This window comes from Pocillopora verrucosa, chromosome 4, assembly GCF_036669915.1.
Source record: "Pocillopora verrucosa isolate sample1 chromosome 4, ASM3666991v2, whole genome shotgun sequence".
Lineage (NCBI taxonomy): Eukaryota > Metazoa > Cnidaria > Anthozoa > Scleractinia > Pocilloporidae > Pocillopora > Pocillopora verrucosa.
The window spans coordinates 30,036,556-30,060,805 of NC_089315.1; the positions used below are offsets into that span (position 1 = coordinate 30,036,556).

General features: G+C 38.7%; 3 protein-coding genes across 7 annotated transcripts; 1 reads left to right on the plus strand and 2 right to left on the minus strand.

Moving 5' to 3' along the window:
• Window positions 1-27: 27 nt before the first annotated feature.
• Window positions 28-2,572, minus strand: LOC131779749 (carbohydrate sulfotransferase 11-like). 2 transcript variants are annotated; one of them, XM_066166020.1, is made up of 3 exons: window positions 2,476-2,572; window positions 1,401-1,450; window positions 28-988 (listed from the first exon to the last, which is right to left on the minus strand). In XM_066166020.1, the coding sequence occupies exons 2-3, from the start codon at window positions 1,407-1,409 to the stop codon at window positions 143-145; spliced, it is 855 nt and encodes a 284-aa protein (XP_066022117.1). In that variant the 5' UTR covers window positions 1,410-1,450; window positions 2,476-2,572; the 3' UTR covers window positions 28-142. The 2 variants fall into 2 exon arrangements, with proteins under 2 accessions (XP_066022117.1, XP_058952325.2); XM_059096342.2 differs by having other exon boundaries at window positions 2,387-2,536.
• A 2,986-nt stretch (window positions 2,573-5,558) lies between these two features.
• On the plus strand, window positions 5,559-8,291 carry LOC131779781 (extracellular calcium-sensing receptor-like). Its single transcript, XM_059096377.2, has one exon. It carries the CDS (start codon window positions 5,559-5,561, stop codon window positions 8,289-8,291), a length of 2,733 nt encoding a protein of 910 aa, XP_058952360.2.
• An 807-nt stretch (window positions 8,292-9,098) lies between these two features.
• Window positions 9,099-23,252, minus strand: LOC131785122 (uncharacterized). 4 transcript variants are annotated; one of them, XM_066165706.1, is made up of 4 exons: window positions 22,656-23,252; window positions 11,329-11,710; window positions 9,817-10,613; window positions 9,099-9,430 (listed from the first exon to the last, which is right to left on the minus strand). In XM_066165706.1, the coding sequence occupies exons 2-4, from the start codon at window positions 11,691-11,693 to the stop codon at window positions 9,165-9,167; spliced, it is 1,428 nt and encodes a 475-aa protein (XP_066021803.1). In that variant the 5' UTR covers window positions 11,694-11,710; window positions 22,656-23,252; the 3' UTR covers window positions 9,099-9,164. The 4 variants fall into 4 exon arrangements, with proteins under 4 accessions (XP_066021803.1, XP_066021804.1, XP_066021806.1 ...); XM_066165707.1 differs by lacking the exon at window positions 22,656-23,252 and adding an exon at window positions 18,250-18,445; XM_066165709.1 differs by lacking the exon at window positions 22,656-23,252 and adding an exon at window positions 18,110-18,194.
• Between the last annotated feature and the right edge of the window lie 998 nt (window positions 23,253-24,250).

Consider the following 24,250-nt stretch of genomic DNA (forward strand, 5'->3'; position numbering starts at 1 on the left):
AAACTTGCCCCAGAGGTAGGGAATGAACTATTATGGGAATGTTTTCATTGCGGAGTTCTCGTGTTTAAAGCCAAGATGCGGAGCCCAATACCAAAGTCTCTATTGAGCGATTCCTACCATTCTTCTCTTTCCACAACTTTTATTAGGGATCGTCATTCGTTCTGTTCTGCTGGCTGAGTTCAGAAATGATTTTATAAAATGATTTTGGCAAGTCATATCCAAACATTTCAGAGTCTGGTCCAAATAACTGCATAGTTCCGTAAAGCCGCTCCTTGTGGATTTGTTTGTAGAAAAATGGAACTTGTGATGAGGTTAGCGATGGTTTGACCGAAGGAAATGAGACATTCGCCTTTTTTGTTACACCAGATATTTCCAAAGCATATTGAGCCTCTTCTTCAAGATTTTCGAAGTGTCCAATGAAATCATAAGAAATACCACAGGGCTGACAGAGGTTGTTGTAAGTTTGCCAGTGCTCGTTCCAGTATCCGTCCCCGATGTGTAGAACGTAGTTTAAATATTCGTCGAATTTGACGTTTTTATCTTCTGGATTACCTCCCGGTCTGTACAGCGTAATAATGCGTTTTCCATAATTATGGTGAAAGGCGGGTTCACCTCGTAGGAATTTATCCAAGTAAGCAGATAAAAGCCGCTCGAAAGGTTCTCGAACAAACACGAACTTAAAATATGTTTTCAGCTTCCTTTTGACTTCATCTGCTGGATAGTTACTCAGAAAATTAAAATTTCTTGCATCGTGAATCCCAGGGTACCTAAGTTGTGGACCGTAAAGACTTGCCATGACACTTTTCCATTGAGTACAGGCAATTTTTGGAATGTAGCAAAATAATATTTTATACTCTTCATTAACGATGATGTTAAGTTTCGAGATATCCTGCAGGGACTCGTTGGTTTTATTATTCCTTCTGCAGAAGTCCCTGATCGTTGCCAGTCTCTTTAGGTTCATAGACTCTATTGATCCTTCGTTATTTGGCTGGTGGAAAAACATAAGAAAGAAATATTGAAACCTAATGATCGCATAAGAGAGGAAAGGCTCATTATATAGTTAATGAAAAGTGCATATCACTTGGCGTAAAGGAGTTATCATGTTCTGGCCCTGGCTGTTTCTACTCATCTCGCGGTGTTAATTCGTTGCGATGTGAATAATTGCTTGCAAATAATGTATAACTTACTCAATCTACTATTTTTTACAATGTAGGGTTAAAATTACTTTGCTAGCGATGCCAATGACAGTGCTGAACAGTCTGCTAACATAACTTACAGTCGATCAGTTTATGCTGCCCCTAATTTTAGTCTTTCTCTGGATTCTTGTGTGCAATGTGGGTGGACCTCCGAAGTAAGTTATCAATTACATCAATTTGAAGAAGTAATAAGAAAAACCAAACCTGAACCATTCTACTTCTGATTACGGCCCATTCTGTGCGATTGTGTAAACCTTAGAAAAAAAATTTACAATCGTAAAAATGTTGAAAAAAAAAATTAAGTTGTCAAAGAAACTGGGTGTTGCGTTGGTGAGGGTTGTTATAAGATAATTTGGTCTCGTTTGGGCTGCTGGTTAACAGGGAGTTATATAAATCAGCTTGCGATTAAATTTACGATCTTATTAACATTCATTTAGCCACAGGCAATGTTCGTTCTGCTAATTATTCATTTCATGCTCTCTTTTCCATTCTTTGTCTAGTCAACTTGTGTCACACAAATGTATTCTTCAGCAGCTTAAAACGTTACCTTCCTAATCCTACTTTCTATTCTGTGCATATATGAGAGGCAGGACATAAACAAGATGAAGATCTTTCGCTTTATCAGTCTGACTTTAAGGTTAACGTAACGTAAAAGTTAACATTATTGTTTAGCAGCTTAAAAAATAACCTTCCAACTCTTATGATGATTTTTTGGTGCTTTTGTGTATGTGAGAAGCAAGATCTAAACAACAACAAGATCTGACGCTGTATCTGACTTAAAAGTCAATGTCAAAGTTAATATATTTTACAGGAACTGTAAAATTGTTCTTTGCGTGCCGGATGGTAATTAAAAAAGGTTCCGCTACAAAAAACAATCTTGTCTAAAATTCCCATTAAACTCCTTTGTTAAGGTTTCATATTTATTGCTTTTGAATTTCTGTTGAGTGGATATAAACTATACATTCTCACTTTCACAGAGTATAATTGTTTTGAGGGTCCACTATAAATTGATCAGTAAAACGTTTTGATAAGTACACACTACATGTGCCGACTTCATCTCGAAACAAATTCAGTAAAAGCCCGATCAATTCTAACTAAATTTTTTTTCAGTTTTTGGCCAAGAATTTCACTGAAATCACATTAATAATGTTCGAGCTCTTTACTCGAAGGAAGATTAAAATGTATCTTACCTTGAATACGCATAGTTATCAAGTTAATCCAACCTACGTACAGAACGACAAAAGAAATTGCAATGACAGTTAAAGTGAACAAGGCTGACCTTAAAGTATTGTTCGCCATCGTGGTCACTTAACTGAAGGTTGGTCTTTATCTGGTTCTTTATCTCTTCTAAAACGTATTATTTATGTACGTTGTCAATGGTTGTCAAGATTTATGCGTTTGATTTATTCGTACAGTGACACATTCCAGTGAGTTATTGAGGTTACCATCAACAACCGATTTTTCGTCTATTGAGGGTTGTATTTTGGCTGTGAGAATAATAAAACGATAGGTGGCATTGGATACATCGTAATCATATCGCGAAGTTTCGACCTTTTAGGGGGCGTGCAACCCTCGATTAAGTTTTGCATTACGTATTTGTACATGTTAAGTTGACATTAAAACCATCAGAAGTTTTAGTAGTTCGGATAGATATATAAGACATGTTTGATCGGTTGAACTATAAAAGTCATCATATTAAACTCTGTTCTCACCGACTGATTATTTTGTATGACAAGTTTATAAAGCACATGTCGGACATGGGGACCCATCTGGTAATAAGCGAAAAAGAAAGTTAAACAAATTATTGAATTCGCGAATAGCAACCGAAGTGTGAATGATCGAGAGTTTCGATTGCGTTTTAGTAAAACGTTTTATAAGAGACTTTGACACCAGCCTCTAAAAAAATTATATTTGACTTTGCCGGCTGGTTTTAAGTGGGGGGCAAGTAAACCAAACACGCAAGGAAGCTTTCGTGCCCTTTTGTTTCAGTTTCACTTTGTTGTTTGTCCGGCAGTCATTGCTCGAAGTGAAAGTCTTGGTATATTGGAAAAGTTCAAGATAAGTGAGGAATTCCTCTCACTAAAGATGCATTCCAAATTTTTTGGGAGGCGGTTGGTCAAGAATTTCGATCTATTTGGGTATGGTCAGTTCTGCTTGAGTCGAGTGTTGGAAAACTTTAAAATACCCTTGCTCGTCGATTGTCTTTTTGCCTGTAACCCTGACAACTCTCATTCGCTCAAAAACAGTGATCTGAAACTCAGTTTGATAAAACAAATAAGTTTTAGTTTGGTAGTGGACATCCATGGACCGATTCCTCTCATTCACCGTGTCCTGATCGGACAATGGAGAGAGAAAATCCAGAAAACCTTAAGGAAGGACTCGCGGCAAATATAAGCTCCAAAATATTCAGAACACCTTATAAATTTTCAATTAAGCCTATTTCACCACAGTCACTGCCATTTTGCAGACGCCTTCCATATGTTTACCGAACAAAACACCGATTTCTTGCTTATTTATTCAGCTTGATAACCATGGCTGATCTCCGTTTTCAGTAAACATTAGTTCTTAATTAACTCGCGCTCTAGAGCGCTGAGAAGATTAGCACTTTTTAGCTCTCCCCAGCTCTCCTCTCATCTCCCTCAGTCAGTTGTTGTAAAAAACTGAATAGCTTAAGTTTCTCTCTCCGGTTTGGAAGAGGTCAGAACACATGTTCTGTTTCGGTTGTTTTTGTTTTTAATGGCTGTTTCTGTCATAGGAAAAAGACTTTGCAGTCAAAGATGCGAAACGACTCGTCCTTCCCAGGAGCACTTCAGCGTTGGCGACTGTATTTGTATGATTTCTTTCGATATCACCACAATAATATTCACTACGCTTACTTAGCTATTCAAGCTGTTCTTGATAGTGCTCTCGAAGTTGGCATATATTTTAATTTTACTGAGGGAAAATTCCTGCTAAATTCAAAAAGGAGAAAATGTGAAAGCAAAAATAAATTGATCAAATTTTAAGGCGAGATCCCGCCATTAAAAATCCGGCATCGTTTTCAAAATATCGTGTGCTAATCGCGTATGGAAATAAGAGCAAACAAGATATGAGACGCGAGCAATTCTTTTTGTTTTGAATGGTTTTCGATTTAGATCTTGAATGATGCTATCAGAAGTTTTTTTTGTTGTACAGGAAAATATAGGACTTAGTTATCAAGTATTTCTATGGCATGCTATCATCGCCTATCATTGTAATGAAAAACAGCTTTTTACATTAAATATTAACTGATTACTTTCCTGCCAAATTGCTTCCGAGTAATTGAACGCATTTTAACAAACTCATTGGCTGATTGAAAAAAAAATAGAAGCGCATAGCGAAAAGCACGCAGTTATCGGTCATGTTATTCGTGCCATAGAAATTCATGCCATAGAAATTCAACCAAATGAAAGGGCAGCAGAAGTTTATTGATATGGGGAAAAAAAAATTGAAAATTGTTAAATTTGAATGAAATTCTCCTCGCTCCCAACATGTGGCCGCGTAGCCCAGCAGGCACCAGTGCCCAATCACTGAAAGGATCGCGCTCAATCGAGCTCCTTTTCGAAGCCTAATTTTACTTTCCGGCTTAAATTTCTATAATTTAAGTTTACCTCACACGATCCGTCGTTCAAGTCAAAATACGATATAATTCATACATTGTTTGTAGTAATCTAATAACTGATTAATAAAACATTGAACCCTTGAGCGGAAATTTAAGTTTAAATATATTTGCCTGGATTCTATTCACGATTTTTTCTCTGATTCCTTTTATATTGCATCACAAGTTTTCTGCTTCGAAATACCTTTAATTCTCTTTTAAAACTATCATGTCAGGTTTAGCACACTAATACTTCATTTTAAGTCACAAAGGTAAGTTTCCTATTTTTGGCGCTACATGAAACATTATATTTACTTCTTTTTATTCCATTCCAAGCAGACAAGTTATTTTTTTATGTAAACATAAATTGAAGTGTTAATGATAATTGCTCAGCCGATTCCTCTTTTTTCATCGAAAACATAGATTATTATAATGTTTTTTGCCCGCTCGGATTGACTTGTCATGACGAACTAGCCGATTTCAAAGATGATAACAATACCTTTTTTCATTTATAAATTGCAAATGAAGACAGCAAGGTGCTATATTGAAAACTAATTTCCCCTTTCTCTTGTAAAACCACCAAACAGTTTTTCAAAATATAAGCAAGATAGAAATGCTAATTACTGAGATTTGTCAGAAAAATGTCAAGGGTATCACATTCTGTTTGCTTTTTTGGCTCAATATTGGCGATTTTAGCTCAACAATTTAATAAGTAAAAATAAGTATCGAGGAGGGGACGATTAATTATGGCTGGTTTTTCACGACTGGTTTTCGCGTTTTGCCTTTTATACGTGATATATCCTTTGACAAACTTACAAGAAACAATTGACAGGATTTTCAAAAATGGCGACGTGATTATTGGAAGCCTTCTGGCCGCACATCAGGAGAATTCGGAAGAAGGTTGCCGAAACGTACATCTCGTTGGAATAATACGCGTCGAGGCTGCGATATTCACTATTGAGCAAATTAACAAAAATGTAAATATCCTCCCGAATGTTCAACTTGGTTATGATATTCGAGATCATTGCATGGACAGAGCAAAAGCAATGGAACATACTTACGATTTCAGCACACACATCCATTTCTTGGAAATAGTCGAAGACTCCAATGGCCACCCTGTCGGCAATTCCAGCGCTTGTGCGCAATGCTCTATCTCTAAAAGGAACACAACCTTACCAATTGCTGCCATAGTCGGGCCCTACGGTTCACGGAACTCACTTCAAGTTGCAGGACTTCTTCAAGTTGTGAACATTCCGGCTATAAGCCCGTCGGCAACAAGCGCAGAACTCAGCTGGTCCTTTTATAAAAAGTTCTTACGAACAGTTCCTCCGGATGGTTTTCAAGCAAGGGCAATGGCGGATCTTATTGAACACTTCAGCTGGAAATACGTAGCGGTGATCGCTGTGGAACATTCGTACGGACTGTACGGTTTTCGTGCGCTTGAGCAAGAATCTTTTCGACGACAGACTTTTTGTATTGGATTAGTGGAATACATCACACCAACTCAATATGATAGTCAGTTAAAACCTGTTATTGCAAAACTTAAACGGGCGGAGAACATCAAAGTCATAATCTTGTGGATCGGAGCAACACACGCAAAGGATCTGGCAAAAGAAGCGCACAGTCAAAATCTCATCGGAAAGGTTTGGATCATGAGCGACTCATTGGCTACGAAAACTCCAGAATATCTCGGAAACGATTTGATGAGCCTTGGAATTTACTTAGGAATTCAACCGAAGCAATTTCAAGACAGAAACTTCGAGGAGTATCTCAAATATCTCACCACAAAAACGTCTTATGAAAGGAGGAACATAAATCCTTGGTTTGATATTATCTGGAGGAAAGAATTCAACTGCTCTACAAACAATAACATCCAGGGTTACACGCGTTGTCAGGATAATTTAACAATAACTAATGAAGTATTTTCCAAGATGTCCGATGACTTTATTCCATATCAAATTGACGCTATTTACGCAGTCGCGCACGCACTTGATATGATCTACAAATGCAAGACACCACTCGGTTTGTTACCAAACGGAGCTTGTCCTCAAACAAAACCTTTCGTGCGATCTTCAGACGTTTTTTTGTACCTGCGTAATGTGAGTTTTCAAGGAATAACAGGTCGAATTGGATTTGACGAAAATGGCGACCCTCTGCAAGCCGTGTATGACTTTGTCAGCTTTCAGAGGAATATTGATGGCAACTATGTCAAAATGAAAATAGGTTTTTGGGAGGCTAAAGGAAATCCGATGTTAGAAATTAATGGCAGTTTAATTAAATGGAGCAATGGAAACAGCACTTTGAACAGTCAAACATCCGAAATTCCAAAATCAATATGCCTGGAGCCGTGTCCACCTGGAACACGACAAACAACGACGGTTTCTTGTTGTTGGCAATGCATTGAATGCCCTGATGGAGCGGTAAATGCGCGCAAAGGATCACCAAACTGTACAAAGTGTTCTGGGACGCAGAAGTCAAATAAAAATAGAACCACATGTGTAGATCTACCAATAGAAAATCTCCATTGGAATAGCATGACTGGAATCATCTTCGCTATTTTTACCATCTTGGGATTTGTTTTTACATTCCTTACAACGGTTCTTTTCATGCGGCATTATCACACTCCAGTTGTAAAGGCTGCTAATCGTGATCTGAGTTTTATTTTGCTTTCCGACATTGCCGCGGGATTTGTTTTACCATTGTTGACAATTTCGCAGCCCTCTCCGGCCATTTGCGCCGTTATTGAACCCTGGCGCTATATAACATCATCACTGAGTGTCTCCGTTCTATTAGTAAAGACCATGAAACTACTAAGAGCTTTTCAAATAACTTACGTTGCAAGATGGTTGAAAAAGAGCAGCGCCAACTCGCTGGGGCAGTTTGTGTCCGTTATTTCGTTAAACTCGATTCAAGTTATATTTGCAATTATCTGGGGTGCAGTGGATCCTCCTTTCACAAAGACTGAAATCGAAAAAGGACAATTTGTAATAATTACGTGCATTCCTTACCGAACGAGTCTAGGTCAGTTCATGGAGATAGCTATGCTCACTTATCTTTTATTTATTTGCCTTGTTTGTGCGTTCTACGCTTTTAAAGCTCGCACCCTTCCCGAGAACTTCAACGAAGCTCGCTGTATTGGTTTTGCAATGTATATCCTTCTGCTATCGTGGATTGCGTTCTTTCCTGTACAAACTTCCTTAGGAGGGTGGTATGTGGCTGTGGTATCATGTTCAACTGCCCTGGTTAACTCGTACGCTTTGCTTGCCTGCATTTTTGCACCAAAACTTTTTATCATTCTTCGCCACCCGGAGCAAAACACCCCGGAATTTCTTCGACATGAGTTAAGGACAGCTAACAGCATAAAACCATCCACTTCCTCCCACCATTCTTCGAGGGAAAAAAAAGCTCTCAAAAAAGAAACAGTTAAAAGTCCTTTCCGACAAAAGCGTCATTGTTCTATACGTCGAAGTAGTTTATAATCATGATACTACATTGTTGCTGTGCACATTAAAGTGGAAAACTAACTTAGTAGGAATCACCTAAAAAATAAAGCCTGTATAAAAAATTGAAACTCTTGACCCTCCTTTGACCCCTAACAGTGATATACATCTAATTTCTCCTCACAATATCATCCCCGAATCAAACATTTAGGTCACGAGAAAAGAGGAAACGATCACCGACTAAAGAAGCACTTGATTGTTAAACAAATTCTCCTTCACAGCACCTTAGGAAATGTATAAAACACAGTATGGAGAATATACATACTGATGTTAGGGTGTAAAGGATTAATGTGATCCGTTCTGATAAAGATATTGCTATGATTAAATATATCAGAGGAAAGTTAATTTACTTTCAACATTGATCGCATTTCAAAAGAAAACTGGCTAAGATGAAAGATTTTGCAATATTTCCAAAGGGAGCGAGTATTCCAATGGCGTCAACTGGGTTCGTGTTGTTTGCTTATCATCTTGTAAATAACCAAGTTTGAATTCTTAACGCGCAGTTTGAATAAATGTCACGAAACCAGAAAAAAAAAGAATGATGCCACGTTAACAACCAATGAAAACATAAGAAAATATTCTAAGTCGATAATTAGCAAAACAAACAATTTCAAACGCAAGAAAATTAAAAGTGACTCTCATTCATTTTAGAATTTGATTTGTGGAGAGAGCGGAGAGAGGAGGGGGAGGGGGAGGGGGAAGGGCGGGAGCGACCAAAGCCAATCGAAAACTGCTCTGTTGGGAAGCATCATCGTCAGACAGACGTGTTACACAGATGGAGTGAAATCCTTTTATTTGAGGGTCACCAGCACACGTTTACAAACATTCTCAGTCACTCGCTGTTGTTACGTCTCACTTAACATATTTCTTCGCTTTTCGGTATGGCTTACACTTCTTTCCCTTCAGACAGCTGATTATCTCCTTGGCCTTAGCTTGTCCAGTGAAGTATCCACCCTGAACGAACCCCATCCACTCAGAGCTGGTGCTCTCCCCAGCAAAGAAGAGATTGCCAAGCCGACCAGCCATGTTCTCATAGTGACCCCAACTTGTGCCGACTACTGGATCTGTCCAAGCTGCTCTCACATATGGATTCTGTGACCACTTGCTGACATGGATGTCTAACAAAGAAATTTTTAAAGGAGGAAGATGGGTCAGTTGAGTTACAAGCAGATACTGTAAGCATAAAATAGTCTTTACTCATTCAACGACAGAAATGTCCTTTTCATGATGTAAATGGCGTAGATTAGTTTTAACAACTAAAACGACTCTCCAAAAGTGGAGGGAAATTAGCAAGAATTCACGGTGTGGACGTCTTGGAAAACAGACTTCATTTTCCACTTGAAACAAACAAAAAAAAATGAAATAGAATCGACATGTTCCAAAAACATCCTGACTGTTCTCCTATACCTTCTTTCATTTTGTCTACGGAACATATCTTACTAGCCGATCAGAATCAAGTCATACAAAGATTACTAACCAAAATGATAAAATACACCCAGCTCACCTGTAGCGTTAGGAATGTTTTCGCCGTAAATTTTCCTCAGAGTGGCCATCACTTCTATCATCGTTTTGGAATTGTCTTGCGCCTCAATTCTGAGTGATTCATCACCAGTCACCGATGTAAACAAAACACCTGTGCCAGGGAAGAAACCAGGTCGATCTAGGTCATAGAAAGTTGGAAACTCGCCCTTTTTCTTGCCAGCGTGCATAATCCACTCGTGATCATCCCAGAAATCTCGCGGAAACTTAAGAAAAATCTTAGTGAAGTAAACTGGACGGAAACGATATATTACTTCCAACTTCCATTTGGGGAAAGGAGGGTCAAACTCAACTAAGCCACTGCCCAGCACTCCAGAACTGAAGGTTGACAGGGCGTAGTCTGCAATAAACTCATCTCCATCGGCTGTGGTGGCTGTAACGCTGTTATCAGAGTAGCAGATCTTGGTAACAGGCTTATTTAGCAAAATCTTCTCCCTAAACCGCATATAAAAGTCACTGAAGAGGGTCCAGTATCCTCTCTGGTCAGTGATAAAGAAATCTTCTCCCGGAAAACCCATGTTATTAAGGGATGTAACAGTTTCGTCTCCACCGTACTCGAAATCAATGTCGAACCAGGAGAAGGTCCTCTTCACCGGGGAATCTGAACGCCATCCGCGCATCTTCAGGTAAACAGAGGCAGGCATGTCTCTGGGTGGGGGGTCCGATTCATCCCTTTTTTCCCCCTCTGCAAACAGTTCGTCACGAACTTTCTCCCACAGATGGAACGTTTTCAAATTAGTGATGTCGTTCCCAAAGTCATCTCTGTGCAAGAAAATGATTTGATCATTGACACTAATTTATTGCAATAATAAGTATTTTGGCCGAGATAACTGGGAAAGGGCTGTAACGGAAAAATTTGTGAATGATATAAAAAAGGTGATGATGATAATAATATTGTCGATAATATAATAGCCAGCTGGATACACGTGGCTGATCGAGCTTGAGATCGAGCGGTTGAGCGTACACTCTGACGCAAGCCATGACAAGCGCAATCGAGCCTTACGAATAGTTCTCGCCAATCCAAGTTTTCCTGGCCTCTAGGACGATTACGTCATAACAAGTAAGCGCCATGTGCAGAATATGCGAAAAGGAACCAGAAAGCCATGCTCACGTGTTGCCGGGCCGTTCATCGCTGACGCACTCCAAATATGTGAACAATAAAAACGCTGCACCAAAAGTGCTGTTCTTTGAAGTACTGAGGGACGTCAAGTTTTCCGACTATGTTCATCCGTGGTACCCACGGATGGAACTCAAACCGATGTATGAGTCCAACGACGTGCAAATAGATTACATGGCGAAGAAGGTGCTGAGTATGGAAGTGAGCTGTCTTTGGTTGGACGACTGGGCGAGAAAGGCCACTAAGAAGATACACGAGCCATTGTGATGGAAACCTAACAGACAGTACCAGACACTAGTGTCTGGAATCGGAAATAATGTGAATAGTGATGATAATGATTATAAACATGAGTCAACTTACCGCATACAGAAATCGCTATAATTGGACAGATGTCCCGTCAAGTTGTACTTTTTGTTCAATCGATTAAGGGGATTGTCCTTCTCTTCCACGTAGTGAATCCAGTTGGCTCCTTCCTCTATCTTCATACCAGCAAAGGGCACTGACTTCATTCGCCCTCCAATGTAATCCTGAGCCTCTAACACGAGGAAGTTCCTGATGCCTCTATCGTACAACGTTTTAGCAGCTGTAATGCCAGCAGAACCGGCTCCGAGGATTAAAACTTTATATTTCTGACGTTTCCGTTTTAGGGCGGGGAGGCCAAAGAGAGGCTGTAGAATAACCAGGATCAAAGCACATGAAAGGAATAGTTTCCAGTTGTTTTTCATGACGTCACCACTCTGACCTGATGCCAAAACAAAACCAAACTTGGATATTACTTCTAATTTCCAAGGGTAATAAGACTTTCAGAGAGACATCATAACACTGACCTATCAAGCGTTAGCCCTTTGTCATTTGCTCTGACGAAAGGCCAGCGCTCGAAACGTCGGCTTTGTAAGTGTCTTTACGGTGTACAATTCACATCATCAGCTCATTGGATAAATCCAAATTATTTTGTATTGGCCCTACCAACAAAACACCAAAAACTCATATTAGCCCCTTTATCAATAGGACTTTCCACTTCGCGTCGCATTTGACGGCGCAATAGAATCCACTGTACTGTATTCTAATTAACATTCGTTTCTTCGTGATTCGCTCAACTTTTGAATATGATTGCTTTGTTTTACAGCAATATGTATTTACTCATCAATGGCTAAACAAGCATGAAGTAGGGCAAATAAGTCCGCTCGTTGACGTGTTTTCTCAATAAAATACTGTATGACTAAGTTTAGATAGCTCGTGATAGAGTGAACCTTTCTTGCGTTCATGATATTTTACCTCGCTGCAATAAACATCGAAAAAATTAAACTGATCGTCCAAGATCATAGGTCGAAGTACTTTTCCTCTTTGGTGAGGACTGTCACCTTGATGTTTTCTTCAAAAACAGTCAATGATCTTACAGAAAGCATTATTCACTCTCATCGACGACTAATTCATTTATGAAGATTTGCCTCTGTTCATTAAGCAAACGGCGAGGAAAGTAACTGTAAGTAAATTCAAAATTTTTATTTTTAAGTTGTGAGAGTTTGCTCGTTTGTTTATGCAATGGCGTGTGTAAATCTTGTCTTTCCTCCACAAAACCTAAATTCGGATGATACACTGCAACGAGACATAAGGAGATTTAATGCGGCCTTTTTTCATTGAATTCCTTCAGTTTCTTTCGTGCAAATTACGGTGCAAATGTCCAAACTGAACGGACTTGGAAAGACTCACCGAGAGCGTATATTCGTTGTAGAGCTGAAATTAAAACTTTGCTCGCTCTTTCACTACGAACAAATTGCTTGAGAAAATTCAGATATTAAATGAATGAAAGTTCCATCAATTAATTCAACTGTAACCAAATACCTCACGTTTTAACTTTCTGGGTACTTTTAGTGAAGATTAAGTGCCATTCTCGCAAGAGCGGTCCTCTCAACTTCCCGTCGGAAAAAAGTTTTCTTTTATTTTTTGCCCATGAAAAGGGTTTAGGACACATGTTTCAAAAATAGTTTAGTTGTTCTCCAATTCTCTTTTTTTGCGTCGCCACAAGCCAAAAATGATTTTTGGCCAGACCACCCCTGTGGACAGCGATCGAAAGTGTAAATTTCAAAGATTTTGTCCAGCGCGCAGCGACTGCAACAATGTAGCTAACAGAATTCTACCTTGCTACAAGTTACAAGGTGTATTCAGTTAGTTCACAGACAAAATATGGAAACTTCAGCTGAAATATTTTTCATACCAGCGTGATCAGAGGAGACCCTTCTCTTCGAACTTAATTTGCATATCAAAAACTCACTACTTTGTGCGAAAGAATTCTCAAAATGCAGGCGTTAATCGGGCTGAAAAAGCATATCAGTGCATAGTTTATACACCAATGAGGTCACAAATTGCCTCAATTCCGCGGGTATATCTCTAGCTTCCATCCACCAACTTCTTAAAAACAACGCAAATCCATGTGTTTGCTCAATTGCGCTCGTGTCAAAGATTATTTGCATGATTCTTAAAGTTGACCAAGATCTCCTTTTGACCGTTCAAACTTCGTTCGTTTATCTTCTACGTTGAGGATTTTAGGTTTTCACAGCAACTGAATGAAGATTAGATGCCGAGTTGTCCTAAATCGTTGCGTAAACGTGATCGGTCGTAACGCTTGCGCGCTTGCGTGACTTACAAAGTAGACAAAGGTGATCGGGAGGCGCCTTCTCGATAGCTTACGTTGAAATATCAGGTCATGAACTACGCACAGAGTGGAGAAGATCAAAATTAAAGAATAAAACTTGGCGCTCTGGTCATAACAGACAGGTCGTGTTGCTTAAAAAGGATACAAAAACAAGTTAAAATAGGTTGCAGTGCTTATATTTACAAAACAACAGGCATACACTCAGAAACAATTCTTGGAGTTTCTCTCGAGATTTAGTATGAACTAACCTACTACTATATTTAGTATGAACTAACCGATGAACTAACCCTCCTTTCTGCAAATTTGTTTTCGTCATTAATGATGTTACGCACTTACTGGGACCACAACGGTTTTGAGCGACAAACTCGACATTTCCCTGCGACCATTAAAATCAACTGGACAAACCCAGCTTGATGTATTGCCTGACGTGATCGTGCAAACTTTTCTCTTTGTCATACGACCTGTTTCGCAGGTTCTACAAGTTGGAACCAAAATTAGTTGATGTAACGAATTAGAATCGAAAGTTATTCAAATGGACTGAAGAAATTTACATTTTAATGAGAATTTTATCTTTTAAATGTTTACTTGATTCATGAAAAGCAAAGATTGGAGTGGCTTTGGGTATTTCAGCCCTGATTTGGAAAAAATAAAACAGTTAGTGGTATGTTCTAAACACCAGAACACCTGAGAGGACACTAGAAATGTAGTAAAAGTATTTTTTAGCGTCCAGAGCAAAATGAAGAATGTGTGGCAGCGAAAGGAGGCTGAGTCTTCAACGCCATTTGTCGTAAAAGCTGCCACCAGCTTGTTATTGGACTCACTAAAATTTACCTGGAAGGCATTAACTTTCTTTTGTCGCGAAACTCGTGGATTTTAAAACTTTGAAACGACGCACGATGAATCCTGAAACTGTAGTTTGAGTCTATTGGTAAGCTATGCCAGCTGGTCTCATGAGCAGATCAAGCTCTGACGAAATTTGACAGTTTTGAAGTTTTAAGCGGATGTAAAAATCGAGACAAAAATTCGTCATGACACAATTTGTCCTTTGATTTTGTAAAGAGAATTCTGGTTTTGTCTGCTATTGCAGATAACCCAGATAGGCACTTACGAACCAATTTTTAGTTAAATAATAGCCTTCACTCTGTAAATATATTACTCATGTGATCCGATTATAGCTTTAATTCCAAAAACTTCAAAAACATCTCCAGTCAGTCTGGCTTTCTTAATTGCCTCACATTTTCCCTTGTGCTGCATGTGGCTGTTAACAAGTACTTTCACCGCATTTCCGATGTTTCTTAAAGTGTTCGGATGTTTAGAAAATACCAATAACTGATATATTTTTTTCCATATTGTGGTCAAAATGACCGGAACCAAACAAAATTAACTTGTAATCGAGGATTTCGCTGGTTAGCTGGTAGTACTTCAAATAACTTGTTACGTCGTCCCGGTGTCACAGCGGATTTGGACCTCCCGCGGATTTGTAACAATAAATCTTTGCTTCTTCTGATGCAAACCAACATTGATACGAAACGTCATAACAATAGTGGTGATTATTGCGTCCAGTCACAAAAATAACTCTGATTTTCTAATTAAATAACGTTAAGCGGAATTGGACCGGTGGGTCCATATCCACCAGCGGATACTACATTTACTATATTTACTACATTTCCAGTGTCCTCTCAGGTGTTCTGGTGTTTAGAACATACCACTAACTGTTTTATTTTTTCCAAATCAGGGCTGAAATACCCAAAGCCACTCCAATCTTTGCTTTTCATGAATCAAGTAAACATTTAAAAGATAAAATTCTCATTAAAATGTAAATTTCGATTCTAATTCGTTACATCAACTAATTTTGGTTCCAACTTGTAGAACCTGCGAAACAGGTCGTATGACAAAGAGAAAAGTTTGCACGATCACGTCAGGCAATACATCAAGCTGGGTTTGTCCAGTTGATTTTAATGGTCGCAGGGAAATGTCGAGTTTGTCGCTCAAAACCGTTGTGGTCCCAGTAAGTGCGTAACATCATTAATGACGAAAACAAATTTGCAGAAAGGAGGGTTAGTTCATCGGTTAGTTCATACTAAATATAGTAGTAGGTTAGTTCATACTAAATCTCGAGAGAAACTCCAAGAATTGTTTCTGAGTGTATGCCTGTTGTTTTGTAAATATAAGCACTGCAACCTATTTTAACTTGTTTTTGTATCCTTTTTAAGCAACACGACCTGTCTGTTATGACCAGAGCGCCAAGTTTTATTCTTTAATTTTGATCTTCTCCACTCTGTGCGTAGTTCATGACCTGATATTTCAACGTAAGCTATCGAGAAGGCGCCTCCCGATCACCTTTGTCTACTTTGTAAGTCACGCAAGCGCGCAAGCGTTACGACCGATCACGTTTACGCAACGATTTAGGACAACTCGGCATCTAATCTTCATTCAGTTGCTGTGAAAACCTAAAATCCTCAACGTAGAAGATAAACGAACGAAGTTTGAACGGTCAAAAGGAGATCTTGGTCAACTTTAAGAATCATGCAAATAATCTTTGACACGAGCGCAATTGAGCAAACACATGGATTTGCGTTGTTTTTAAGAAGTTGGTGGATGGAAGCTAGAGATATACCCGCGGAATTGAGGCAATTTGTGACCTCATTGGTGTATAAACTATGCACTGATATGCTTTTTCAGCCCGATTAACGCCTGCATTTTGAGAATTCTTTCGCACAAAGTAGTGAGTTTTTGATATGCAAATTAAGTTCGAAGAGAAGGGTCTCCTCTGATCACGCTGGTATGAAAAATATTTCAGCTGAAGTTTCCATATTTTGTCTGTGAACTAACTGAATACACCTTGTAACTTGTAGCAAGGTAGAATTCTGTTAGCTACATTGTTGCAGTCGCTGCGCGCTGGACAAAATCTTTGAAATTTACACTTTCGATCGCTGTCCACAGGGGTGGTCTGGCCAAAAATCATTTTTGGCTTGTGGCGACGCAAAAAAAGAGAATTGGAGAACAACTAAACTATTTTTGAAACATGTGTCCTAAACCCTTTTCATGGGCAAAAAATAAAAGAAAACTTTTTTCCGACGGGAAGTTGAGAGGACCGCTCTTAGCGAGAATGGCACTTAATCTTTCACTAAAAGTACCCAGAAAGTTAAAACGTGAGGTATTTGGTTACAGTTGAACTTATTGATGGAACTTTCATTCATTTAATATCTGAATTTTCTCAAACAATTTGTTCGTAGTGAGAGAGCGAGCAAAGTTTTAATTTCAGCTCTACAACGAATATACGCTCTCGGTGAGTCTTTCCAAGTCCGTTCAGTTTGGACATTTGCACCGTAATTTGCACTAAAGAAACTGAAGGAATTCAATGAAACTTTTTTCCGACGGGAAGTTGAGAGGACCGCTCTTGGCGAGAGTGGCACTTAAAATTAATTGCAGACGGTTTTTAGGCCGCTTGTCAACCAAAGTAATGACACCATTGCTTAAACAAATTCATTCTGAAACCAATATTTTTCTGTCAACCAAAGTGATTTGAGAGAGAGAAAAGAGAGGATTAATAAGTTATTTATCGGCTTGAGGTAGTGACCGACGTCTTTTTGCTTAAAAATACTGCCCGGCCGGTAAAACTAGATGTATTTATGAAAGATGGCAACGAAAGCACTAGTAGGGATGTACTCGGCGACTCACATAAGCGTTATCGTTGCCCGTGGGCAGAGATAGGAAAATACTGACCGCGTAAAGAACCAATCAGATTGCAGGATTCGTTACCGTGCCCTCTGAGAAAAAAATAATCTCTCTACTTTAGTCGCTTGGTAACAAAAGTTTTATATTTGGAAAACTCTTCAGAATGATAATTAAAAGTAATCTCCCGATTTCCAAAAATGCTTATTTTATCGTCATTTTCACAAATTTTCACCTCTAAAATTGACAATTTGAAGTTATTTAAGTATTTAATTTGATTCTCTCATATTAAAAAAATAGCCGACGTAATCCATAATTTGTCTTCGTACGCGCCACTATGCACCATTCATGCCGTTCAACAAGATTCGCCGCATAGTTGAAGCCATGATAAATCTCCTAACTGCCCTTTTTCTTCTCTCTACCCCATTGGGAGTTTTTGCCAGGATATTAATGTTCCTCGAGATCAATGACGTTTTTATTCTTCATCTAGGTCAGTTTAAAGTACTAAAAGTAGGCGAAAGACTAACGTTGCAATCGAATAAACGAGAATCCCAAAATTGTGCAAGATACTGAAGTACCAATCGAATGAAAGAGAATCCTAAGTGCGCGGGATACTAATGTAACTTACGAATGAAGGAGAATCCTACATTTTGCTAAGTTGTGCGAGATACTAACGTAACAATCGAATGAAAGAGAATCCTTAAAGTGCACAAAATACTAACGTAACAATTCAGTGAAAGAGGAATCCTACATGTGCGCGATATTCTAACGTAACAATCAAAAGAGAATCCTGAAAGAACGTGAGTCACTTACGTAATAATCACATGAAAGAGAATCCTAAAAGTGCGCGAGATGCTAAGATAACTATCCAATGAAGGGAAACCTTAAGGTGTGCGAGATCCTAACATAACAATCCAACGAAGTTGAATTGTAAAATTGTTCAAAATACTTACATAACACTCATCATAATCCATCAATTATTTTTGCTTGCGCGTGATTGGCCTAAAACGCAACATTCCACGCGGCAAACGGTACAAGGTAAGCTATTCGTAGTCACAGTGGCCTCCATTTTTCGTTGAAAAATATGTTCGTATTTTTGTCCTTGGAAATAATCTGTTCCTCGTAGCTCACAGCTCTCCTCGAGCTTCGCTCCCGAAAAACTGTTTGCATCTCGGAACAGATAATGCTCAATTTCCGTACACTGATGTCCAGTCACCAAAAAAAATCGTTTTTAAATGACAGATAGCTGTATAAATATGCAAATTAGGCTAAGAAGGAGGTGAGATCCGCCTGGCATATTAACTGCAAGAGGAGATGATATTTACAAGATTTAGTCAGCTATGTTCACAATAAAACGCACGTGTGAGAACGTTTGACGTCGTAGTTTTTAGCTAAGCACGTTTAGAATTTCTAACTTCATGTTCCGTCACAAAATCCATTAAGAGTCTATCGTCTATCCTCTACCGTCTACCGTCTACCGTCTACCGTCTACCGTCTATCGTCTGTGTTTTAGTATATATGCGGGGTCAGATACAGTTTCCATAAACAGTTATTGGTTGCATATCGATCTAGATGACTGCTCTTTCTTTAAAAGTTTCTAACAGAGTTACACAATTGCAACTGACTGGTCAACTTTTGAATATGATAGCTTTGTTGCACAGCAATATGTATTTAATCAACAACCATTCATTTTTTTTAAAAAGCTTTTAATCAGAGTGTTTTTCCGAGATGGCGTCTCGACTTCCTAATGACTCTTCCTTCGTTTTTTTTCTTTTTCTGCTTAAGAGCGTATGTTAGGAAACAGAAATCCTTTTAAGTTCAAATGAATACTAACATATTCATTTCATAGAAATGTATCTTTCTAATAAAGGAAGATACGTTTGAAAGATGTACATGTCAAAGATTTTTTTCGCTTCCTCTGTTTCTCGTTATTTTTCCTTTGCTAAACTAGACGATCATCGTTGATTAGAACGTGTCTCTCCTTGAATACCGCCGCCAAATAAAGTCAATCAGTTAGAAAAAGTACAGATATTCTCAAGGTCTTTCGGCGACACGAAGCTGAAGTATTTCCCTTTGACAGCGTGAAATCTATAAAAGTATCAGTTTGTGATCTTGCTCCGGCTTTCTTCTATTGTAGCCTCTGAATAACAAACGCAAATTCACACTAGAAAAGTTTAACCGGCAACAGCGGTAAAGGTGCATTCGGCGCCTTTGTTTCTCTGTACCTTCGCAGTACAGCGATAGATCAAAGTGCTCTGTGAGCAAACTCGTGAATCGACACATGATTTTTTGGATTATGTTTAATGTTATCTGGTTTAGGGAATTTTGTGGTCGATTGTCATATCAAGAGTACGAGCAGTAGTTCAGTGTTCGCTAATGTAGCAAAGAAACAAAGTAACGTTTGGATAAGAAGGCATTACAATTGAAATGATCATGCTATTACATTTGACAAGGGTGGATGATGTCGTGTATTTTAAACATATATCATTTTTGTTTCTGGTTCAAAAGAAAGGGTTGGAAGTAAATGTGGGTGAAAAGTGAAATTTACTGTCTATCATTGTAAATATTAGAAAATCAAGGCAATACTGTCTTAATGAAAACATTAACGATTCCCTCTTTATCAAATGAGACAAGCGGGAACGAGTTTTGAGTGATATAACTAGGCCAAGACTGCCACCGTCATTTTAGATCTCCGCCTAAGTAGATTTTAGTCACGTGCTAGGCAACGTATAATCAATAACAAGATAGAATTTCATTTTAGGCCTATTTATCAATTTTGTGGTGTATAACTTTCGCATTTTAGTACGTAATATGTATTTTGAATCTCCAAATTGTCTTGAAACTTAAAAGAAAATTGTTCTTTAAAAATTCACTGAAAATCGGTAGCTAAAATTGTTTGTTTAGGTGTTATTTGATTTTCGTGTTAACTTGTAATTTCGTCAGTCGCCGGCATCTTTTGTTGCTTCACACAGGAAAAACACACGATACGAAGCGTAATGATCGACTTTGTCCTCAATCTCACGCCATAACAGAAAAAACTTTTGAACATCTGTAAACTCCTAGCGCTTCGCAGTAAGTGATATTTTCAATGAATCTTCGGATTGTTTTCAAGTTCAAGGATTGAGAATTACAATTTTATGAAAAACGAAGGTTGTTCTGTTATTTCAGTGTGAATCCTTGCATGCCTGCCAGTCGCTGGCGCCGCTTGTTGAAACTAAAACGAATAAAAAAACTCTTTTAAGATTATCATTGGTTTCTTTTTCACCCCACCACTATTCTTAGCAACAAAGGTCGCCATTTCGTTTGTTTATTACTCGCCAAAAACTATCAAATGCACTCAAATGCACCAATCGAGCGAGCGAGCGAGCGAGCGCCATTCCCCACATCGTATCTACAACTCGCTCTTGCGCATGCGCGCAATTCACGAGTTAAAAAATGGAGCACTTAAAAACTATCGAGGGAAAAATAACTTGAAATTTCGCGAATACACTCAGAAACCTCAAAATCACTCCACCGACAAAACAAAAACAAACATAATTTTCATACCAATTCTTGGAGGGAAAAGACATGTTATTTTTTGAAGTATCATCACTGAGGCTATTTGGAAAACGCTACCCCAATCCACCCTGGGGACTCCATGGAAAAGGAACTGTAGCCTTTCCGTTCAGACAAATTTTTCGGATTATTTTGGATGAGGGAAACATTGTAATAACTGAAAAGAATAAAAATAAATAATCCCGAATCCCCTTAGTCAGTAGATGGCATACTCCACTAAATGAATGGCAACGCGAAAGATGTCAACGCTTCTTAGGAGTGAAAATAATTTTTTCTCCTTTATAAAGAAACCACGGATTAACTTCGAGTCAACTTCAGCTTGGCACAAACATTCAGTAGAAGAATACAGGTGTTCAAGGCCTTCATTAGTCATCAGTTTATCTAGGTGCACCCTCTGTGGCGAATTTGGTTTCCTCCAAGGCGGAGATTCAAATGGAATAGTCAAGTATTATAATAAAAACATAATCCTACAAAGTTATCATTATCATGAATACCATCTTAATAATTCGTGTATTAAATGTCCACGACATTATCTTTATCCAGCTTTGCAAGGAACAGATGAAAGATATAACTGGATGAAACTAGCTTGCACGAAACAACACTGAGGGAAACAAAGCCAAATGAGTACAGAAGTACAAAGCACCCATCAGAGCAAGTTAATTTACAAATTCCATGATCCCACTTGTAAAACGACTTAACCGCCCGCGGTTTAGGATTGGTTAATTCGTAGGAGATAAATGCTCAATTTCCGTACACTGATGTCCAGTCACCGGAAAAATAGTTTTTAAAGGATCTATAGCTTTTAACATTTGGGATGCAAGTGCTGTTGGAATGAATTTGGTGGTATGTCGACTTCTGCTCACTAAAAATATTTATGCAAATTAGGATAAGGAGGACCTGAGATCGCTTGGCATTTATTAACTGCCATTTATTATAGAATATGACATTTACGCAATTTAGTTAGATATGTTCACAGTAAAACGCACGTGTGAGAACATTTGACGAAGTAGCTTTTACCTGAGAATTTTAAGAAAAAAAAATAAGATTGTGTGACAATTGTTATTGTGAGTCATTCGGTTGAGACCAAGAAACTACGAGTGTTTCTACTTCGATATAACCAATCCTAAACCGCGGGTCGTTAAGTCGCTTCACACGTGGGAGTTGATGGGTGCTTTGACTAGAAACAGTGTTTCAGAAATGAATTTAAAGCGAAAGGCACAGGTTAGCTTCAACTACAAACTTAATGAAGAAATGAATATACATGGATGTTGAATCAACCCACAATGATAAAAAAATGATCGAAGCGTGCAAGTATGTTGATATACGTGCAGAGGAAAACAGCACATAATTCGAAAATCGCTAATGACGTGTTCCTCGATCGAGAAAACGGCGTATAAGTTAGCTCGAATTTCCGTGTTTGTTGACCAAATGATAAATTTAATTCTTTTCATCAGATTGATGGGACAAAGACTTCAAGTGGACAACCCAATCCTTGGCAAATGAAGCGTAGTTTCGGCATCGAACTGATGAAGGCTCAGTTTCTTTTAGGGCCAAGGACAAGTATTGAGCTTTTTGGAAAGACAATTTTTCTTTCGTAATTCAAGCGGTAACCTTGCATTTGAGTTTTATTCATAATATTTCATCCACAGATGTTTGGATTCTCCAGACATGTACATAATTTTCGAATTCGAATTTCGCTTTGACCTCTGATTTCACAAGCGAAAACTATGCCCCATGAGTCAGGAGAGGAATCTAGAGTTATCATCATCACTAATGACATCTTAACAATTTTCCATAACATTACCTTTGTCGAGCTTTGCCGGGAAAGGATAAAATATACAAGTAGAAGCTGAATGAATCTTGTACGCACGCCAACGCTGAGAGAAGAAAACCAAATATATTCACAAGGAACCGCCCATCAGAACAAACTAACTGTCACGGACCGTGCACGGTCAATTCGAAGTTAATGCTCAACTACCGTAACCTGATGTCCAGTCGCCGAAAAGGATCCCTTTTAGTAAGTGATGCTAGCTCTCCCCCTCTCGTACCCTCTGGTACGGTGGAAAATGACAGGTTCGTTTATTTGAAGGGGAGATATTGATCTAGATGACTACTCTTCTCTAACCGAATTACTCTAGTAACTGTACCGTGGATGATTTTGTTTGACATGCTGCATAGGTAAACACATTTCGATTGTCGACTGCAGAAATGCCGCATAATTTTAGGTACCTTCATCTTCTTTCAAACATTGATGGGATAGGAAAGTAACTCAGAGAAACAGCACGGTTTCTCTCAGAGTCCTGGCTGAAAGTTATAACTCAGGATAACAATACCGCCCACCATAACTGCCTGCGGTTATCGTGAGTCACTCGGTTGAGACCAAGAAGCTGTAAGAACTTCAATTAGAATGCAAGAATGTATCTGCTGTCAGTTGTTGAAACGAAAGGCTTGAACAGTGTATGATGAAAAGCCAGAAATGGAATCAAACCGAAAAGCACGCAAAGACCCTGAGAGAGACAGCGAAGTTTGTTTTGATGTTTGTTAACCGGATGATAAATTACTTTTTAGCGATGGAACAGAGACTTTACCTATCATTACTTCTTATTTATTAACCCCACACGATTGCAGCTGTTTTTACGTATAATTTCTTTTTGATAACTGCAATGTTCAAATATCCCTGATAAATCAAGTGTTTCGCACAAAGCATTCCAAGTAAGCTTGTTACAAATAATTACACCTAAGTCTTCCTACTTGTGTACACGCAGTAACTTTTTGGAGCTTAAAAGATAGTCTTGAAGTAACGGCGGCTTCTTACAATATCAACTCGTATAATCATGGAAAAGGTATAAACAAAATATTATTAATTTATCATTTCAAAATTTGGTCTTTCATATTAAAAGAAACGTAAGTTTCAAGGGGTGTAGGCAAGGGAAGCCGTCTAACTCCCTCAAAAATATTTTTATAATTCAATTTGAGTTGGTTACGTATCACACAGCGACAAAGATGGCTTAGCTGTCTGACATCTCGAGAACATTCCATGAGCCAGGCCTGAGTATCACGTGATATGGCACAAAAGAGAGTTGACCCCCGACCCAAGGCTCCAAGGCTAACCACAGCTTGTGAGTCACATAACATGCGGCAAATGTCCAAGCGTTGATTCTCAGCGGCTGTGACAAGGGCTGTTTTTCCAAAGACCGTCTCAATACTAGGGTCTCCATGATAAGTAAGAATCAGACAAACGCACTCCACATCTTTGGCCAGATGCAAGGCGGTTCGTCCATTTCTGTCTTGCAAATCGACATCAGCGCCAAACCGACATAAAATCTCCGTAGCTGACACTCGTTCAGACTTACTGCGCCCGTATTGAGCATACATCAGCGGAGTCGCTCCCCAACAGCT

Bases quoted from the DNA above. Each gene is read 5' to 3' on its own strand.
- LOC131785122 (XM_066165706.1), bottom strand. From the start codon at position 11,693: ATGAAAAACAACTGGAAACTATTCCTTTCATGTGCTTTGATCCTGGTT. The intron at 10,614-11,328 runs GTAAGTTGACTC...TTTCTTGCACAG, and splicing joins TATAGCGATTTCTGTATGCG to AGATGACTTTGGGAACGACA. The intron at 9,431-9,816 runs GTGAGCTGGGTG...TTTCTTTGTTAG, and splicing joins AAACATTCCTAACGCTACAG to ACATCCATGTCAGCAAGTGG.
- LOC131779781 (XM_059096377.2), top strand. From the start codon at position 5,559: ATGGCTGGTTTTTCACGACTGGTTTTCGCGTTTTGCCTTTTATACGTG.
- LOC131779749 (XM_059096342.2), bottom strand. From the start codon at position 2,495: ATGGCGAACAATACTTTAAGGTCAGCCTTGTTCACTTTAACTGTCATT. The intron at 1,451-2,386 runs GTAAGATACATT...TTTTTTTCTAAG, and splicing joins GATAACTATGCGTATTCAAG to GTTTACACAATCGCACAGAA. The intron at 989-1,400 runs GTTTGGTTTTTC...TTTTTCCACCAG, and splicing joins TCAGAAGTAGAATGGTTCAG to CCAAATAACGAAGGATCAAT.